Genomic DNA, 16,758 nt, shown 5'->3' with positions numbered 1-16,758 from the left:
AAATGTTTCACAAAATATACAATGTGCATAGTGGATATAAAGTTTTTTCCAAAAACAAGATATGTCATATCTTAAAAAACAAACGTGATAACCCCTTGATGCCACATTCTGAAATTCGAACCAGTATTCACATCTCTCACAAACGGTAAAAAATGATTTTTTTCCAGGAATGTTCGCAAAAAGCACTTCGCCCTAAAGATACTGACTTCCAAATGAATATTTTCATTATTTGAGCTGATTAGTAGATGACGTCAACGGATACCGTATCTATCCTTTATCCTGCCCGAAAAGCCTACCCATCATACGTTTAATTCAGTGTATTCAGTTTTGACGGATTCTTGCCTCAGAGGTTTGTATTATTGCTCATCACGAAGAACATATACATTGATTCAACATTGAGACAGCTGCACCTATGTGACCATACCCGTGGTGCTGTCGTACACTGACACCGAGAAGATGCTGCTTGTCCTTTTGTCCGCCATATCCCCAGGGGAAAGATTGTCCACTTCCTCAGCATAAGTTACCAGCTTTAGCGTGACGCTACCAGGAAACCTTTCATACGGAAATAATACAGTGTTATTGAGGCATGAGGGTACGAGAAAAGCAACAAGTGATATATGTTTTAGACGTTTGAAACTAGGGCGAAGGGGCCTTGTGGTTAAAGCGTTCACCCCTCATGTTCGATTCCCTAAATGGATACAAAGTGTGAAGCTCATTACAGCTGTAGAAACAGTTTTCGTCCGCTAGTCCTTATAATGATAACAAATAACAAAACCCTTTTTCTGCTGGTTTTTATGATACCTTATTTTGGGGGCAGTTTGGCCAGGACTAAACGATTAGTGGCAATTTCTAACGCTGATTTATGATGTTCCCCGTCGTGATATTGTTGGAATATTGCCAAAAGCGACGTAAAATACAACTCACTCACTCACTCACTCACACCTTATTACTAGTCATGTAATAGTCGTGAGGATTACATCATCACTGACCTCCACTGTGACACATGTTTCTGTTTAGAATTTTAATGACATGACTGTGGAGGGTACCTTGTAGTGAAGGACTGGCCGGGCATCAGCTTCACGTCATTGGTTCCGTCTTTTCCCGAGATAACGGCCACACTCGCAGATACCTTGGCAGTCTTCACGTCTTTGTCAGGGAATGTGTTCACCACTTCATCGCCAAGATTTAGGCCGCTGTTCAACCCCATTTCTAACGCTTTCCCAAGGGCACTGATCGCACCTTCAGTAACAACACCGTCCGCCTTGGCCTCACTCACCAACACGGCCATCTTCTGGGGTAGCTGACTCGGCAACCGTTCATCTTCAGAAATTAAAATTTCAACAAGTCCCCCCATGTACTCAACAAACTTCTGCTTGTCTCCAGCTGCCAGGTCTGAATACTGCAATGCGTCGAGAGAAGTCAGCACCATGCGTACACTTGCGAGGTCAATGCCTTCGTCCTTGGTGCTGATGATGGTAGCCGCAGCATCCAAGATCACCTGGATGAGGTCAGTTTCAACGCTCCTCCTTCGGCGGGTTGCTGTGTCTTCAGACGTGAATCCTGTCAACACTGTCGCCGCCAGTGACGCGGCATCGTCTTTCGATCCTGGAATAAACCATTTAAAGGACAGTTTTACTCACAAGCAGTATACTCGGAGTACCAAATATCCACCGAAAAGTGTTCTTTTGATATTATGAGCAACGATCCACGCTAGCAACCAATCAGATTATTCGAACCTTTAGGTCACCTATTAAGACTACCTTTTTAGTTCCTTAGCACCAATAACCCGTTATTCCTACAGGCGCCAGAAAGTGGTCTCATTACTACATATTGTACACATATAGGATCTCATGACGAAACACCCCAGAGCCTGCCAACCCACCATAATATATATGAAGTCAATACGGTTCATTACTAAAAGCCCTGATACACTGTTTGAACGGAAATGCAAATGCAAAGAAGAGGCGTTAGCAAGATGATATTAACAAAATTATTTTCGTCGGAGGTGTCTTGTTTTACATCAGGACAAGTTGTCGACCGATCTTGAGGGGTATATGGTGTGATGGACCCCATGTGTAAGTCTTCGTACCCTAGGACGTCAGTGTACATCACATCTACTGAATAAAACGCTTTGATTCAGCCATTTCGACAGCTAGCAGATAACGCAAACATCGAGTAACTTCCCTTACCCAACGCATTCACATAAACATCGGTTCATTTCAGCTCAGCTCGATTAAGCGAGATAAGCAAGTTACCGAAGGTGTTTTCCGATCGATTTTTCAGGGGGTATATGAGTGGAGTACACTACCGGTTACAATATTTCTTACTGAAATACATGTAGACTGTCTCACCGGCTTTGAGTTGGTCCTGCACCTCCTCCTCCAGGTCCAGCTTGGCTGCTGCCTTGCCCTCTGCACTCACAGGCTGAACAGTCACGGTCTTGTGGAACAGCTCCCACTCTCCCGTTTCCACGCCACTCACCTTGAAAGGAAGAAGGAAAGATGGTTTTAACACAAGACACAGTCGAGACCAACGGGCACCTATGCAACCTGAACACCTCCCATAATTAAGTACAATCAAATGTCGTTCATTGTATTACAGTGCATAAGCGTGAAGGTAGGTCTGACTTATTACCTTGACTGCAAAGTTGATTCCGTTTCCAGTGGTTGCTACGGGACCAGGAAGCTCGACTCTCTTGCCGTTGTTAATGAACGTCAAGTCACTGTCGCCGGGTCCCGTGTTGTAGAAGTACTGGTATGTGAGAGCTTCAATACTCTCGCAGTTCTCAGTGTCAAGGAATATCTGGGGAGAAAACATCAAATATTGCTGAATGTGTTTTGGGATTTTTCAGGTTTCTACTTTTACACCTAAACAATTAGACATTTGTTCTTGATAGGAGATACATTTTTCGTATACAAGCTTATTCCGGTACAGGCTAATCTTGCCTTCCAAGACACATGCAAATATCGTCGGTGAGTGAGTGAATCAATTGTGTGATATTACTGCAGTAGCCATCATTACAGGATTACCACCGAACCTTATGTGACAAGTGTGACAACAGCGTGACTTATTAAGTCAGATTAACAACCACAGGGCTCTGGGAGCATTCATAGATGGTAATATTGGTTTGTTATTGCCTGCATAACGCCACACTCAGCAATATTCAGCGGCCTGTAAATAATCGAGTCGACTAGATAAACCAGTGATTGTTAATATGAGGAAGCTCTCTCCCGCTAAATGGATCGGTTAGTCAGACTCGCTTATGTGGCTGATGCATTGAATCGAATTGCATCCACATAGGTCGATGATGTCAATCACTGAATTGTCTGGTCCAGACCGATTATTCGATTACGTCCGCCGCCATATTGTAGGAATATTGCCGAGTGCTGCTAAGAACAAACAAACAAGAAAACACAATGACAAGACTGGAGTAGGACCTTACCCTGCTGTATGCTGTGTAGTCGGCTGCTAGCAGCTCGCAGTTCCTAATACCGGCACTGACATTAATGTCGATAGCAGACCCGCTCTCCTGTTTGTCAGGGTAGATGACGTCGGCGACAATTCGGTACGTGGATCCAGGATTCAGTCTCCCTAAAACAAACACATCACATCACGTCACTACAAGGAATGATTTTAGCAAACTTCCAGCAACATCGCGGCGGGAGACACCAGGAATTGATTTCACACATTGTATTCACATGGGGAATTGAACCTGCGTCTTTGGCGTGACGAGCGAAATCTTTAACCACTGGACTACCACACCGCCCCATACTACATGGAATTGACCTACTTGAGTGTGTATACACATTATTCAACCTTAAACAGTGACATCAAATTAACGTGTTTGATTCATGAACTGTTCACGAATTGGCAAAGGGTTAGTATCAAAACGTAATTGGAGATATATTACAGTAGTTTAAAGAAGATGAACGTCATGATGCGATACATTCATTTATGTACGATTGCATGGGAAACTGGCTCCAAGGATCTCGTTTATTGACATGCGCGTTTGTGACACATGTTATTTCTCGTGGAGAAATTCCCTATACATACACAGACTTTCATATATTTCAACCATATCCGTGTAGCGCATGCCATTTATTGAACTAATGATATTTTAACTCTGTGCATGAAGCAGAGATATTATATCTTGGTATTTGCACTATTACTGGTGATAAGAGTCAATGCAGGTACGTAGCAATTAGTGTGTCAGTCTTTAAGATATCGCTCTTGGAAACAGAAAGGGTTTAGAAAATGAAATGGCATAGCATTGCACTGGTCAATGTACAATTTTGCGTCAAATTATTACCTGATCTATCTGGGGAGTATACAGACAATATATAGACGTGATCTCCCTGGGGAGTATACAGACAATATATAGACGTGATCTCCCTGGGGAGTATACAGACAATGTATAGACGTGATCTCCCTGGGGAGTATACAGACAATATATAGACGTGATCTCCCTGGGGAGTATACAGACAATATAGACGTGATCTCCCTGGGGAGTATACAGACAATATATAGACGTCATCTCCCTGGGGAGTATACAGACAGTATATAGACGTGATCTCCCTGGGGAGTATACAGACAATATATAGACGTCATCTCCCTGGGGAGTATACAGACAATATATAGACACAGACGTTGTAAGGATAAATGTACCTTTCTTTATCAGCAAACTGCTTTGGTAAAACTGGTTATTTTCTGATAAACCAGATCCACTCATAACGGCCGTGTCAGCACTCAGCGCGATATAGTCGAAACCTGAAACAAATAAACAACGTGTGATATCTGAATACTCTCCAGACTTTGTGCCGACAACTCCAGTTTAAAGTAACCTCAGATGTACTGGGGATCCTATCAATGTATCCAGGGAACAGCCACGCTACATACTCTATATACGGCGTGAAACAACAAACAAACAAATTGTTTAGATGTTTAGGGCCGTTAATCTCCCCGTGTAATCCTCGAAAGGGACTAACACTGAAGGCGTCCAGATAGCCAAATGAAGTAATGTCAGAAGACCCCTAGCCATGCACACATCACATGACGTCACCTTCCCCATCCTTCTCTCTCAACAAGGACTGTTAACATGATTTGCTGCGAGTCAGTGAGTGAGTTCGATCCTGTGTGTTTTAGCAATATTTCAGCGGTGGGGGACACAAGAAATGTACCATGCTGAGAATCGAACCAGGGTCTTCGCAATGACGAGCGAGAGCCTTAACCATCAGGCTACCAAACCTCCAAGAAAGTTATGACAGTATTCATGAAAAGCGGATAGTTTCAAAGGAATGAAAGACGATTAAACTGAATAAGTGAAACTTGAGTCAACTACAACTACCTACGCATTGATGACTGTTAGTTGTACCAACGGAAATAGTATTTAACTGTAAGTGCGTACAATGATGTATATTTATAAGTAATTATATGGCAGTTTCATATCATATCCCATTGGGTGAAGGCCAGAGGGCTGATATGGGGATCTCGGGTTGATATGGGGAGCTCTCGGGTTGATATGGGGATCTCGGTTTGTTATTGGGATCTCGGGTTGATATGGAGATCTCGGGTTGATATGGGGATCTCGGGGTGAGATGGGGATCTAGGGTTGATATGGGGATCTCGGGTTGTTATGTGAATCTCGGGTTGATATGGGGATCTCGGGTTGATATGGAGATCTCGGGTTGTTATGGGAATCTCGGGTTGATATGGAGATCTCGGGTTGTTATGGGAATCTCGGGTTGATATGGGGATCTCGGGTTGTTATGTGAATCTCGGGTTGATATGGGGATCTCGGGTTGATATGGAGATCTCGGGTTGTTATGGGAATCTCGGGTTGATATGGGGATCTCGGGTTGATATGGAGATCTCGGGTTGATGTGGGGTATGATGTGAACTGCCATATAATACCCTTTTTAACATATACCAGAACATCACATTGTAAAATGAATCTATTTGCAAGTGAATGAACACAATGTCATGGAGACGCAAGCCGAGCAGACGACGCACTAAGCGACGTAACTCCAATTTCTTATCGAGCGCCCATTAAAAATGCATTGACGAACCATATCATGCCTGCGGGGGATGTAATACGAGTCCCCCCACCCAGCACCCCCTTCCCCACCCCCACCCCCACCACCGTGATATGACTCTCTACGTCAAATGCAAAAAACGTGCATATCATTGATAGTGATATGATATATATCATATATCGTAAATCAATCAACAGCCTATTCTCACCATCCTCATCAGCTGAGCTGGACCACTGAAAGACGACAGGTTCTGTGGTTTCACACCGTGCAACTACTAGTATGGCTTCTGATGCGGAATACAGGGTCTTTTCTGTCATCATCTTTACCTGAAGTGGAACATTGGCTCACATGTACACTTGATAACACAAGATCGTTGTTTTCAATGAAACTCTTTAACCCAAGTTGGATATATAAAATGAATACTTATTTCTAATATCATCCTTGTATACTTACATCACAGATGTCGCCCTGTATAAACTCGACTGTGACAGACTGCCTGGCTGTTCTCCGACTCTCGCCGATGCCCTTTGAGGCCGTGTAGGTGAAGACGCACTTGCCGTCAGTCGCGAACGCTGCTGGGCTCAGAGTGAGTAAATCCTGCTCCACTGGGCCTGACATTCCACTGCACAGCCTGCTCGGTTCCTTGTGTGAGAGGTTCAAAATAATGTGAATAACGTAGTCACTAACGTACAGCGTGCTTAGCATTAACAAGATACCTTCCCCATGACCACGATAAGCATACCACGCCCAGGGTTGGGGGGAAATAGGGTTTAATGTCGCATGGAAGATTATTGCACTAATATAGTGACGCGCGCGCGCGTGTGTGTGTGTGTGTGTGTGTGTGTGTGTGTGGAGGGGGTGTCTTTGATGTTTCTGTGTCTGTCTGTGGGTCTCTGTGTCTTTGTGTGTGTGTGTCTGTGTGTGTATGTGTGTACTAATGCCAGTGTTATAGTGCCAACAACACAGAAGCCCAATGCTACAGGTATCATCGATATATCTCTGAGACACAGTATTCTGACTCCGAGTCGACCAGCCCTTGTTTTATCCCAAGTAATGCCAAGGCAGGGAAACAACAAGTACCATTGTTTACCATGTATTTGGTGAGACGGGGCCAGCGGATCGAACAATCGACTTTCCGATCTCTGGGCAGACGCTCTATGCACTAGGTCGGTAAGACCACGGTATAATCATGAATACATGGGTGGGACACTGGATACCCAGATGCTATATTAACATAAAACCATTGCTAAATTTGACAATCACTGAATATCTTCCAGTATTTTAGTGAAGGGGTCGGGGGACTCCAGGATTAGATCGTGTCGTTCATGCCTTGCGGGTGGATAGTTTTGAGATCGATGACCTATTTTAGTTCAGTGGATCGGCGTTTGGCCATGTTCTGGTCTGACTCAGGGTCCGTTTGCAGCTGTTGTATGATTTGTTAATGTAGGTCTGTAGTAGAGTGTCCCACTGAACTGAAATGTTTAGCTACGGGTTTGTCCCTTAGAAGTTCTCCTACCTAATTATACTGAGTCCGATAGGCGTGGCTTCTTTCAATTTTGCTGAAATGGCATGTCAAAAGTATCCTGTTTATGTTACCTCTGAAAGTACACATGTCCATGTCCGGGTTATCTCCCCTTCTTCAGAGGTCGGATCATCAGGGTCACTGGCTTCCCCCTCAAGCACCAGTCGGTCAGTGAAGGTGCCAACACTCCTTCGCCTACTGCCTGCAGGGAGAGGAACAACGGGTTCGTTCATCAGCACACCGTAAATTGTAGATGTACAGACGTAGACAACAGTGATACAGCCCTTTCACCTTCTACAAACATGATACCCACAAATACCGGTTTTCATATTACGTTACGAAAGCCCACACTGCTAATTCGATAATAAGGTCAGTGACTATGGGCCTTGATTCAATGTCTGATAAGAACAGTGAATCGGGGTAACCATCTGGCCGTCTCATCTTCCTAATCCCCATGGGATTATCACAAACATGAGCGAGTGAGTGAGCTAGTGAGTTGGTCTTATCGACTCCTCGATCACTATTTCTGCGGTGACGGCGCGTCAGTTTGACGTCCAGGGAAGCGGGAAGTGAACACACGTTCATTGTCTGCTGGGACTCCAAGGGGACGCAACTCGTCTCGCCATGCGTAAAAGGGACGGGACACTAGGCTACAGTGAAGAAACCAACCCTTGATTTGAGCTTCAAGATCAGACTGCACGACGTTTAGTGTGATGGAGGCTGTGGCGGAGACGTCGGCGTCATCAGCTGATTCCACGGTCACATAGAACGTCACTTCTCCCACTGAAACACAAAATCACGATGACTTGAACGAGGGCCATTTTCTTCTATGTGAATTTATATTCACAATTATAAGAGACCTTGGTTTGATTTGTGTATCTTTTACACTTAACTCTAATCACTATTTTTCTGAGCATCCAGCAGAAACACGATTTGGTTCATGTTTGTTAAGTTAAAGTCATAATGTTAAGAAAACTAAAAGTCATGCTCGTGATACAAGCAATACGGTACTAATCGACGCCCATTTTAAAGACTTTTTGTAAAAACAAGAAAAACAACTCGATGGAGTTTATTCTGTAGCTCACCTGGAAGGTCAAAGGGGTTGACGAAGTACCGGGTCCTATTCGCAGTGTTCAGTGTCACGGCCGTGTTGGTGGACGACCACTGGATTACCTGGTTAACTTTTGGAGAACATGTTGCCAGCTTGATGCCAACACTCATTGTGAATCTGAAACAAACATGGGCTGACAAGTGAGCATGTCCGGCATCCCCGCTGACGTCCGCGCAGCATTAACAGAGATGATATACATGGTTGCACATGTCATGCCTTTATCTGTGGGAGTTGGTTCCTGAACCGTGCAAGTTTATTTAGACTCCGTTCTTACTGATCAGTCTACTCTGAAGGCATTTGTGAATTTACTTAATTGTACTTATTGAGTGAGTGAGTGTGTGAGTATGGTTTTACCCCGCTTTCAGCAACATTCCAGCAATATCACGATGGGGTACACATTGTACCCATATCGGGAATCGAACCCGGGTCTTCGGCGTGACGAGCGAACGCTTAAACCACTAGGCTACCCGACCTCCCCTGTACGTATTGAGTTTGCACGAGAGCGCAAGAGAGCGCCTGCCTCCAGCAATGGAGACTTTAGTTATGAGCAATATTGTTTACTCGGCAGTGCATCTGGACGGCTGACAGAATTATATAAAATATGTTCTACACTATATACATATATAACTACACCTAACGTCAGTTTTCATTAAAATATATGCATGATTACATTATGATCTACGTTTACATTGTAACAATAATGCTACAGTAACGGTTTAAAACAACCATCGGCGGTACATGAGTTGTACAACAACAAAAACTACAGTAATAGATGTACAGCTTGATGACACATACTGTAGCTCACGTCACAGTATAGCATTCAAATGTTTGAGGATCTTTGAGAGTTTTTTTTTAAAGTACCTACTTTACCATTTGTGAACAGTTTACGATATCTACTTGTGTTTAGCAAGTGTGTGTAGTATTCATTACCTCATTCAGCGCATAAGGTTAAAGAGGAATTACAGTTGAATACATAATGGAACTCGTCACCAATTACTTGGCAGTCACACAATATTCATATCTTTTGTTGTCGTGATATAATTTCCCATCGGCCTGTTTCTATTGGTAGTTTGTGCTTACCAGTTCCAGAAACAGTAAAAGTTTAGAAACATGATCAGTGAAAAGTAAATATTATATATCATCCTGTTCAGAAAGACAACACTAAATATTGGAAAAACTTGAACACTTTTAATTTACTCAATAGATGTACATTTGACAAAATATCAATTCTCACACAAGATCATCCAAACACAGCTGCCAGATCTCTCAATCCACATTTCATCTTTCTCTACGAAAGCTGCTGGCCGAACGACTGATTCTGATTTGGTATATACGTTGATCCTCCATTTTATCTATTGTAACGTCATCATAACCCATATACTGAACGTTCAGTAAGCTTGCGAGTATAGATTTAGATAACTATGGTTATGAATCGCTAAGTTCGTGTAAAAGCATACGAAACTTACTTGGAAGTCCGGTAGACATTCCTGGGGTCTATATCGACCTTGATATTCAGTAATGGGGCTGGGTTGGACTTCTTGGTGATGACGCGGACGGCCGAGCTGCAGTGGCTGGCCTGGTTGCAGACTATCTGGGTCACGACGTAGTCCTGGCCGGGCTGGGTGTTGAGGATCTTTATGTTGCTTGTGCCGGAACCATCTGGAACAGTGAGTGAGTGAGTGAGTGAGTGAGTGAGTGAGTGAGCGTATGTGTCCGTTTCTGCAATGGATTCAAATACCAGATTCATACAAATACCAAATCGAAGGACGAATTTTAAGATTCTCATGTACGAATGTACTGCATGAAATGTCCGTTAAGCCTATTTGTATAACTCAGTATTTTGTTACTTGGAAGCTGTATTGAAAGTTAGATAACGCCATGTAACTGGACATCCGTTGCCAATAATGATTCTCGTTCCATTCACTGGCTCACACATTATTTGAATTGTTTGATAAGCATCACTTGGAAGTTGGCGGAAGACAAGGTAGACACAACTAATGGATAACAACTTCTTTCATCGTGTAAAGTCGACGTTTCAGTCTTGCTTGGCAACGGTATTAGTATCTATACCGAAACGTCGTCTTTACAGTATTAAAGAAGTTGTTATCCATTTAGTGTGTCACATTATTTCTTACGAATATTTCAGTTACTTGTGCACTTTCTGTATCTGGAGCCTCTGTCGTCGCAGTTCTCAGATCTGTGGCATACGATTGCGTTAGAGAACACTTACCGATGACAATCCCATCACTTGGTTCCACGGTCTGCGTGTAGGTGAGAGGACGACCCCTCCTGCCTTGTCCTGGGTGGGCGTGGTACAGGTATATATCGCTGCAGGACCCCACAGACGACGGTCCCTCCATCTCAGCGTCCGGCTTCGGGGGATCCGACGCAGCAGAGATGCTGAGACTGCCAGATGCGGGGACACCATTATCACCAGCAGCGACAACAGCTCCGTCTTTTAGTGTTAACACGGCGCCTGTAATAAGGAGTGTCAGTGAGAGTGGGCGTGGTTTTATGGCGGTTCTAGCAATATTCCAGCAATATCAGGGAGGGGGGTACCAGAAAGGGACTTCACACACGTTGTATGGAATCGAAGCCACCGAAAAGACCGCCAGCACATTAATCACTCGTTCGTCACACTCAAAGACATTGCAGGAACATCTGCAGGACACCAGCGGGAAAACCAGGCAGGAAAACCACCAGGAAACCAGCGGGACTAGACCTGCCCCATCACCTTTCTCAGTCAGCGTCCCTCACAGGGGCCGCATTAGCCAACATCATCAACAGACGTCTGCCCCATATTACACATCACATGCCAATGGTACGGATCTTCCTTGTCTCCCTAAACCCTAGAGGATGTGAGTGACTATGGTGTTTACACAGCTTTCAGCACTATTCCAGAAATTTCACGGCCAGGGACACCAAATATGGCTTCACATAGTGTACCCATGCGTCATGTGCGGAATCGAACCTAGGCATTCGGTGTGACGAGCGACCACTTTAACCACGTGTCTACCCTACCTATAGATCGCATGTGAAACACATACACTGGAATAAAAGGAAATGTACCACAAGACACTAAAAAAGAACAGAAAAAAGAGATATTTAGACATATTTATATATCAAGCTTATCATTCAGTTCCAAATTTTAATCAGTTAATTAAATTAAATATACAAGAAACCTTACTCCACATATGATATACAATATGCTTATATGAGTGCGGCGTTTAACAAAAAAAACCAAAACAGCCACCTGCAGCGGTCAGGTCGACGACGTAGAAGCAGATCAGCTTGGCAGGATTGGCTGGAGGTTTCATCTCCACTGATGCTCCGAGAGCTGTGACGTCATCAAAGATGTCCGTCGCTGATGTGATGTCAGAGGTGGAGATGGGCACATTGCACGATAGACAAATCCCATCACCTAAAATATAGAAAAATATGAAAAATGAAAATATTTAAGAAGCTAGAATTTGATATCAGCAATGCTAAATGCGTCGGTTAAATTTCTTCTGTGCCTTTACAAATGCGTTGTTTAGAAACTTAATACAATAAACAGAAATGTTAATCTCAAACAGACCTAGCATAATAAACTGAAAAAAAAGTAAGGGATGACGAACATTTTTGGAAATATTTTTGAAATTGTGTGGTCAACAAAATAACTCCAAAATATTCATGATCCTTTACTTTTTGTCCCTAGTATATTAAACTAGGTCTGTTTGAGATTACTTTAAACATTAACTGTTGACACTACAAACATCACACTAGAACTATACAGAGGCACATATTATTACCTCGTTTGTTGTAACCAACTTTGCACACGGGGGCCGGTGCGTTGACGGCGACTGTCACTGACGTCCCAAGACTGGTGTCGCCGTCCACTGACAGAGAGATGGTGACCTCCCCTCCCCGGAGGGGGTGGAGGATGACGCACCGCCTCGAGTTGCCTGTACCCTCTGCTTTAGACAGCTTCGTGTATGTGGCTCCCGCCGCTACAAGACAACCACGTACACAATGTAGATATACACTGAGTGAAAATCAAGTTATCTGATACCCATCTTCCCGGATCAAGGGAGTTAACTGACTGTAAAAGTCCAGTTTCCACCCTAGCCGAACTGGGCTGGAATTTCTGGGCCACCAGTGGTTATTACGAGTTATGTCCCTTCGATGTCCCTCCTATTGACCAATCAGATTCAACGTATATCATTTGCATTAGCTTCACTTAAAATGGACTTTGCATAGACTCGATAGTCCAGCCAAAATATAACTCTACAACTCCAGACTAGTTCGGCAAGGGTAGAAACTGGACTTTAATAGTCAGTTAACTCCCATGCCTCAGGAAGATGTCTATTACCACCTGCCTCAGTTCGTCCACGCATATCCCTATCCGGATACCAACCAATGTCTGTCACAGTCCATTAGACTGGAGGTTAAATTTGACCAGATTGTCAATTGTTCAGTACATACCTTGATACAGGCAGTTCAGGGAGACAGATGGCACTATACATACCTCGATACAGGCAGTACAGGGGGACAGATGGCACTATACATACCTTGATACAGGCAGTACAGGGAGACAGATGGCACTATACATACCTCGATACAGGCAGTACAGGAAGACAGATGGCACTATACATACCTTGATACAGGCAGTTCAGGGAGACATATGACACTATACATACTTCGATACAGGCAGTTCAGGGAGACAAATGGCACTATACATACCTTGATACAGGCAGTTCAGGGAGACAGATGGCACTATACATACCTCGATACGGGCAGTACAGTGAGACAGATGGCACTATACATACCTCGATACAGGCAGTACAGGGAGACAGATGGCACTATACATACCTTGATACAGGCAGTTCAGGGAGACATATGGCACTATACATACCTCGATACAGGCAGTACAGGGGGACAGGTGGGAACCCAGTCCCAGTCAGAGTGATCTCAGTCTTTCCTTGCTTCTCCAGAGTGAAGCTAGAGGGAGATGCTGCTTGGATCACAGTGGCTGTCAGGAATTAAAACAAGTTATTAATCATTTCAAATAATCCATAGTAAGTACAAAACGTTATACAATAATGCGAGTGCATACAGTCTGGTCGCCGTTGTACAAAACAACCTACGGCTGTCGTAAGTCTATGTTAAGGTATGGGAGTTACGATCACCTTAGCGCTAAGATCGCTTTGCACACCGGTATCCTGTATACCTCATATATACAATGGGACATAACTCCATTTCTCGTTAAACCGCTGTGTTAGTGACATTTAGTCCCAGAAATAAAGTTATCTTATTAAAAAATATTAGCTACAAAAAATTAAAACAATAAAATCTAAAAACAATCCTTAATTTACTAGAGTCGAGGCAATCTGGACTTGCCAAGTCATTCAAAACTTGAGTTTGAGTCTCTTAATTGTTTTCTCTTGAGTCTAGGAGACAGTGTATGCAGCACTCAGTGTAGTTTATGTCACGAACACAATCTAATGCCGTGCTTACTTCATTTTCAAGTTATTTATCTACTTTAACATTTTCTTCTTTTTTATAATATGGTTTAAATATGTTTTGTCAAAGCTAGGACAGGTCAGCCGTAGACAACTTACCATCAGGATCCAGTACATGTAGAGAGGCATCGGAGCCAGACCAGGGAGAACTGACGGTGTCCCGGAAGTGGATGCTGTAGGTTCCTCATCAAAGAAGTAATAGGCTTTCAATTACTACATTCATTTTTAAAATTCGAAAAGAAACACGTGTCAAGACCTCGAACGTGATATGCTGTTCAGGAAAGTAGCTGGTATATATTGACATGCATGTCTGATCACATGATACTTTCGGATTTTAGTTGGATTAAAAATATATATAGGTTCACTCTTACAGTGACTAGTTATTTTGCCTAATAGGACGGTTTTGACGATAAAAAATAATCATAGAGTCTAAGTTGAATAGTAACATGATTGACAACATTGTTGTGAAAACTGCGATTTTCAAATGTGTTTTTAATCATTTAGTTTAATGGATTTGTGTTCTTGGGTAAAATCGGAATTAATAATAGTGATAGATGAAGCCTACATTAATCAGGGAATTATCAGCTTGTAAAACATCTTTGCGACTGCATGTCGTACACCATTTGAAAGGTCTAATCCGACTGTTTATAAATATGAAAGTTATGTTTATCACATCACTTAATAATGCTTAATTAATAATTACTTAAATAAACTGCATTTAACAATCTAAAACTATCAGCCTGAGAACAAATCTGTCGCCAACGGGGCTACTGGCCGATGTTTATTTTGAATACTGTTTCAATACCTGCGGCGAGGCCAGGGAGGACAGCCGCCATGATTGTATCGCCCTTCCTCTCCATTACAGTCAGGGCCATGCCTGCGTCAGTCGGGCTGCTTCTCACCAGGAGTTCGGAGCTGGCTCCAATAAATCCAACCCCTTCAACAGCCAGCGCCTGAAGGAAAGAGATGCGACATCCAAGTCCTGAGTTTGTGATAGTTTCGTTATGGTACGTACGTGTTTAAGCTGGTTCGTGTATTTTAATATATACCCTAGTGTTGAATTACCATTCATTCATTTCATATTTCCAGTAATATTATTTTCAGAACAATAACTCTCTGTCAACATTGTATTGTATTTGGTTGTAAGACGAACTGTGGGGCTTTATACCGCTGTGGCACTACTCGTGGCTTACTGCCTTACCTCTGTACTCCCCAGCATCACGATGTGTGGCACTACCCGTGTCTTACTGCCTTACCTCTGTACTCCCCAGCATCACGATGTGGGGCACGACGCTCTTCACTCTCATGCAGTCGTTGCTGCCGTCACAGACTCCACAGGAATCTAACTGGGAAGGGCTGTGAGCACAATTGATATACATATATACATGTATCTTGGATTGTCGAATTATTTAGGGTTTTCGCTCACTGCATTTCTGTCAGAGATATTTAAAGCAATATTCACAGCTGAGGGAATTGTTTGGAAAATGTCATTCGCTTCAGTTTATAATAAAAAATGTTTAGGGATCCTATAGTCGGTATTGTATTATGATCCTTCAGCACACCCTTATGCTCAAATGCACGTCAGTAGTGGTGTTTATCTATCTATAATGGTTGTTTCTGACTTCGTAACCGACCCACCCCTTCGGGACGCCGGCACAGTCGTTACAGGTGGAGCCATCTCCGTCACACACGCCGCAGACGTCCATCCCGGCGGTCCGGAGCTTTCCCGACTGGCCACCAACACACAGCCCACACTTGTTCAGGGAGGCACCCCGAACACCTGGTGACACATACCGTATTACGTTAAAACAAACTGAAATGTGATTGTTTTTAGAGTTATCCTGAATTGGCAAGTAGTTTGTTGTGTAATAAGTTAGCACATTGATCCCGCTGCTGAATCAAATAATCCACATCATCAATTAATTTACATGACTCAAATAATTTGTGTCTTCACATGTGTTCAGATACAGATTTCAAGACTTTTGATTGTTTGTTTGATTGTTTGTTTGTTGTTTAACGCCGCACTCAGCAATATTCCAATATATTCCAATATATTCTATAAGACGACAGTCTGTAAATAATCGTGTCTGAACCAGACAATCCAGTGATTGACATCATGACATCGATCCACGCAATTGGGATACGATGACATGCATCAACCAAGTCAGCGAGCTGGTCCACACGTATCCGTTAGTCGCCTCTTACAACAAGCATCGTCGCCTTTTATGGTAAGCATGGGTTGTTGAAGACCTATTCTAACCCGTATACTCACGGGTTGATTCCAATACTTGTGCAAACTATCATTCTATAACGTTTTTGGCCGCAGACCAAAATACATTTCATTTGAAAATGCAAATTGTGTAAGAATTTAGGCTGACTTGGCTGCCTCTCACCTCTCTGTATGCACTGGTTGGCACAGTCTCGCACGGGGACGTTGTCCACGCACCTGCCGCAGTCGAAGACGTCAGCCTCAGTTTTACCGGTGTCTCCGTCTGTAACGTGTCAAACAAGGAACTGTAATGAGCGCTTACCAGAGCAAACATCAGGCGATTCTCGTTTAATAAAACCGACAAAACCCTTCCCATATCCAAC

General features: G+C 43.3%; 1 protein-coding gene across 1 annotated transcript in view; it reads right to left on the bottom strand.

Annotated features, from left to right (window-relative positions):
- The window catches only part of LOC139466644 (uncharacterized), a 141,961-nt gene that overhangs the window by 92,490 nt on the left and 32,713 nt on the right, over positions 1-16,758 (bottom strand). The window contains exons 19-39 of the mRNA XM_071248228.1: positions 16,560-16,658; positions 15,805-15,946; positions 15,423-15,522; positions 14,972-15,119; positions 14,266-14,349; positions 13,560-13,676; positions 12,457-12,654; positions 11,919-12,086; positions 10,896-11,141; positions 10,132-10,324; positions 8,640-8,782; positions 8,224-8,337; positions 7,629-7,756; positions 6,486-6,674; positions 6,241-6,358; positions 4,666-4,767; positions 3,443-3,591; positions 2,635-2,802; positions 2,352-2,481; positions 1,047-1,605; positions 425-552 (exon numbers count right to left, since the gene is read on the bottom strand). Coding sequence (XP_071104329.1) covers positions 425-552; positions 1,047-1,605; positions 2,352-2,481; positions 2,635-2,802; positions 3,443-3,591; positions 4,666-4,767; positions 6,241-6,358; positions 6,486-6,674; positions 7,629-7,756; positions 8,224-8,337; positions 8,640-8,782; positions 10,132-10,324; positions 10,896-11,141; positions 11,919-12,086; positions 12,457-12,654; positions 13,560-13,676; positions 14,266-14,349; positions 14,972-15,119; positions 15,423-15,522; positions 15,805-15,946; positions 16,560-16,658 — 3,423 coding nt within the window. The remainder of the gene's footprint in view (positions 1-424; positions 553-1,046; positions 1,606-2,351; positions 2,482-2,634; positions 2,803-3,442; positions 3,592-4,665; positions 4,768-6,240; positions 6,359-6,485; positions 6,675-7,628; positions 7,757-8,223; positions 8,338-8,639; positions 8,783-10,131; positions 10,325-10,895; positions 11,142-11,918; positions 12,087-12,456; positions 12,655-13,559; positions 13,677-14,265; positions 14,350-14,971; positions 15,120-15,422; positions 15,523-15,804; positions 15,947-16,559; positions 16,659-16,758) is intronic.

The sequence above is a fragment of the Haliotis cracherodii genome, unplaced genomic scaffold (genome assembly GCF_022045235.1).
Source record: "Haliotis cracherodii isolate W230 unplaced genomic scaffold, xgHalCrac1.p SCAF_19, whole genome shotgun sequence".
In the NCBI taxonomy this organism is placed as follows: domain Eukaryota; kingdom Metazoa; phylum Mollusca; class Gastropoda; order Lepetellida; family Haliotidae; genus Haliotis; species Haliotis cracherodii.
Note: the sequence above shows the minus strand (reverse complement) of the source record. Positions and strands in the feature narration are given on the sequence as shown.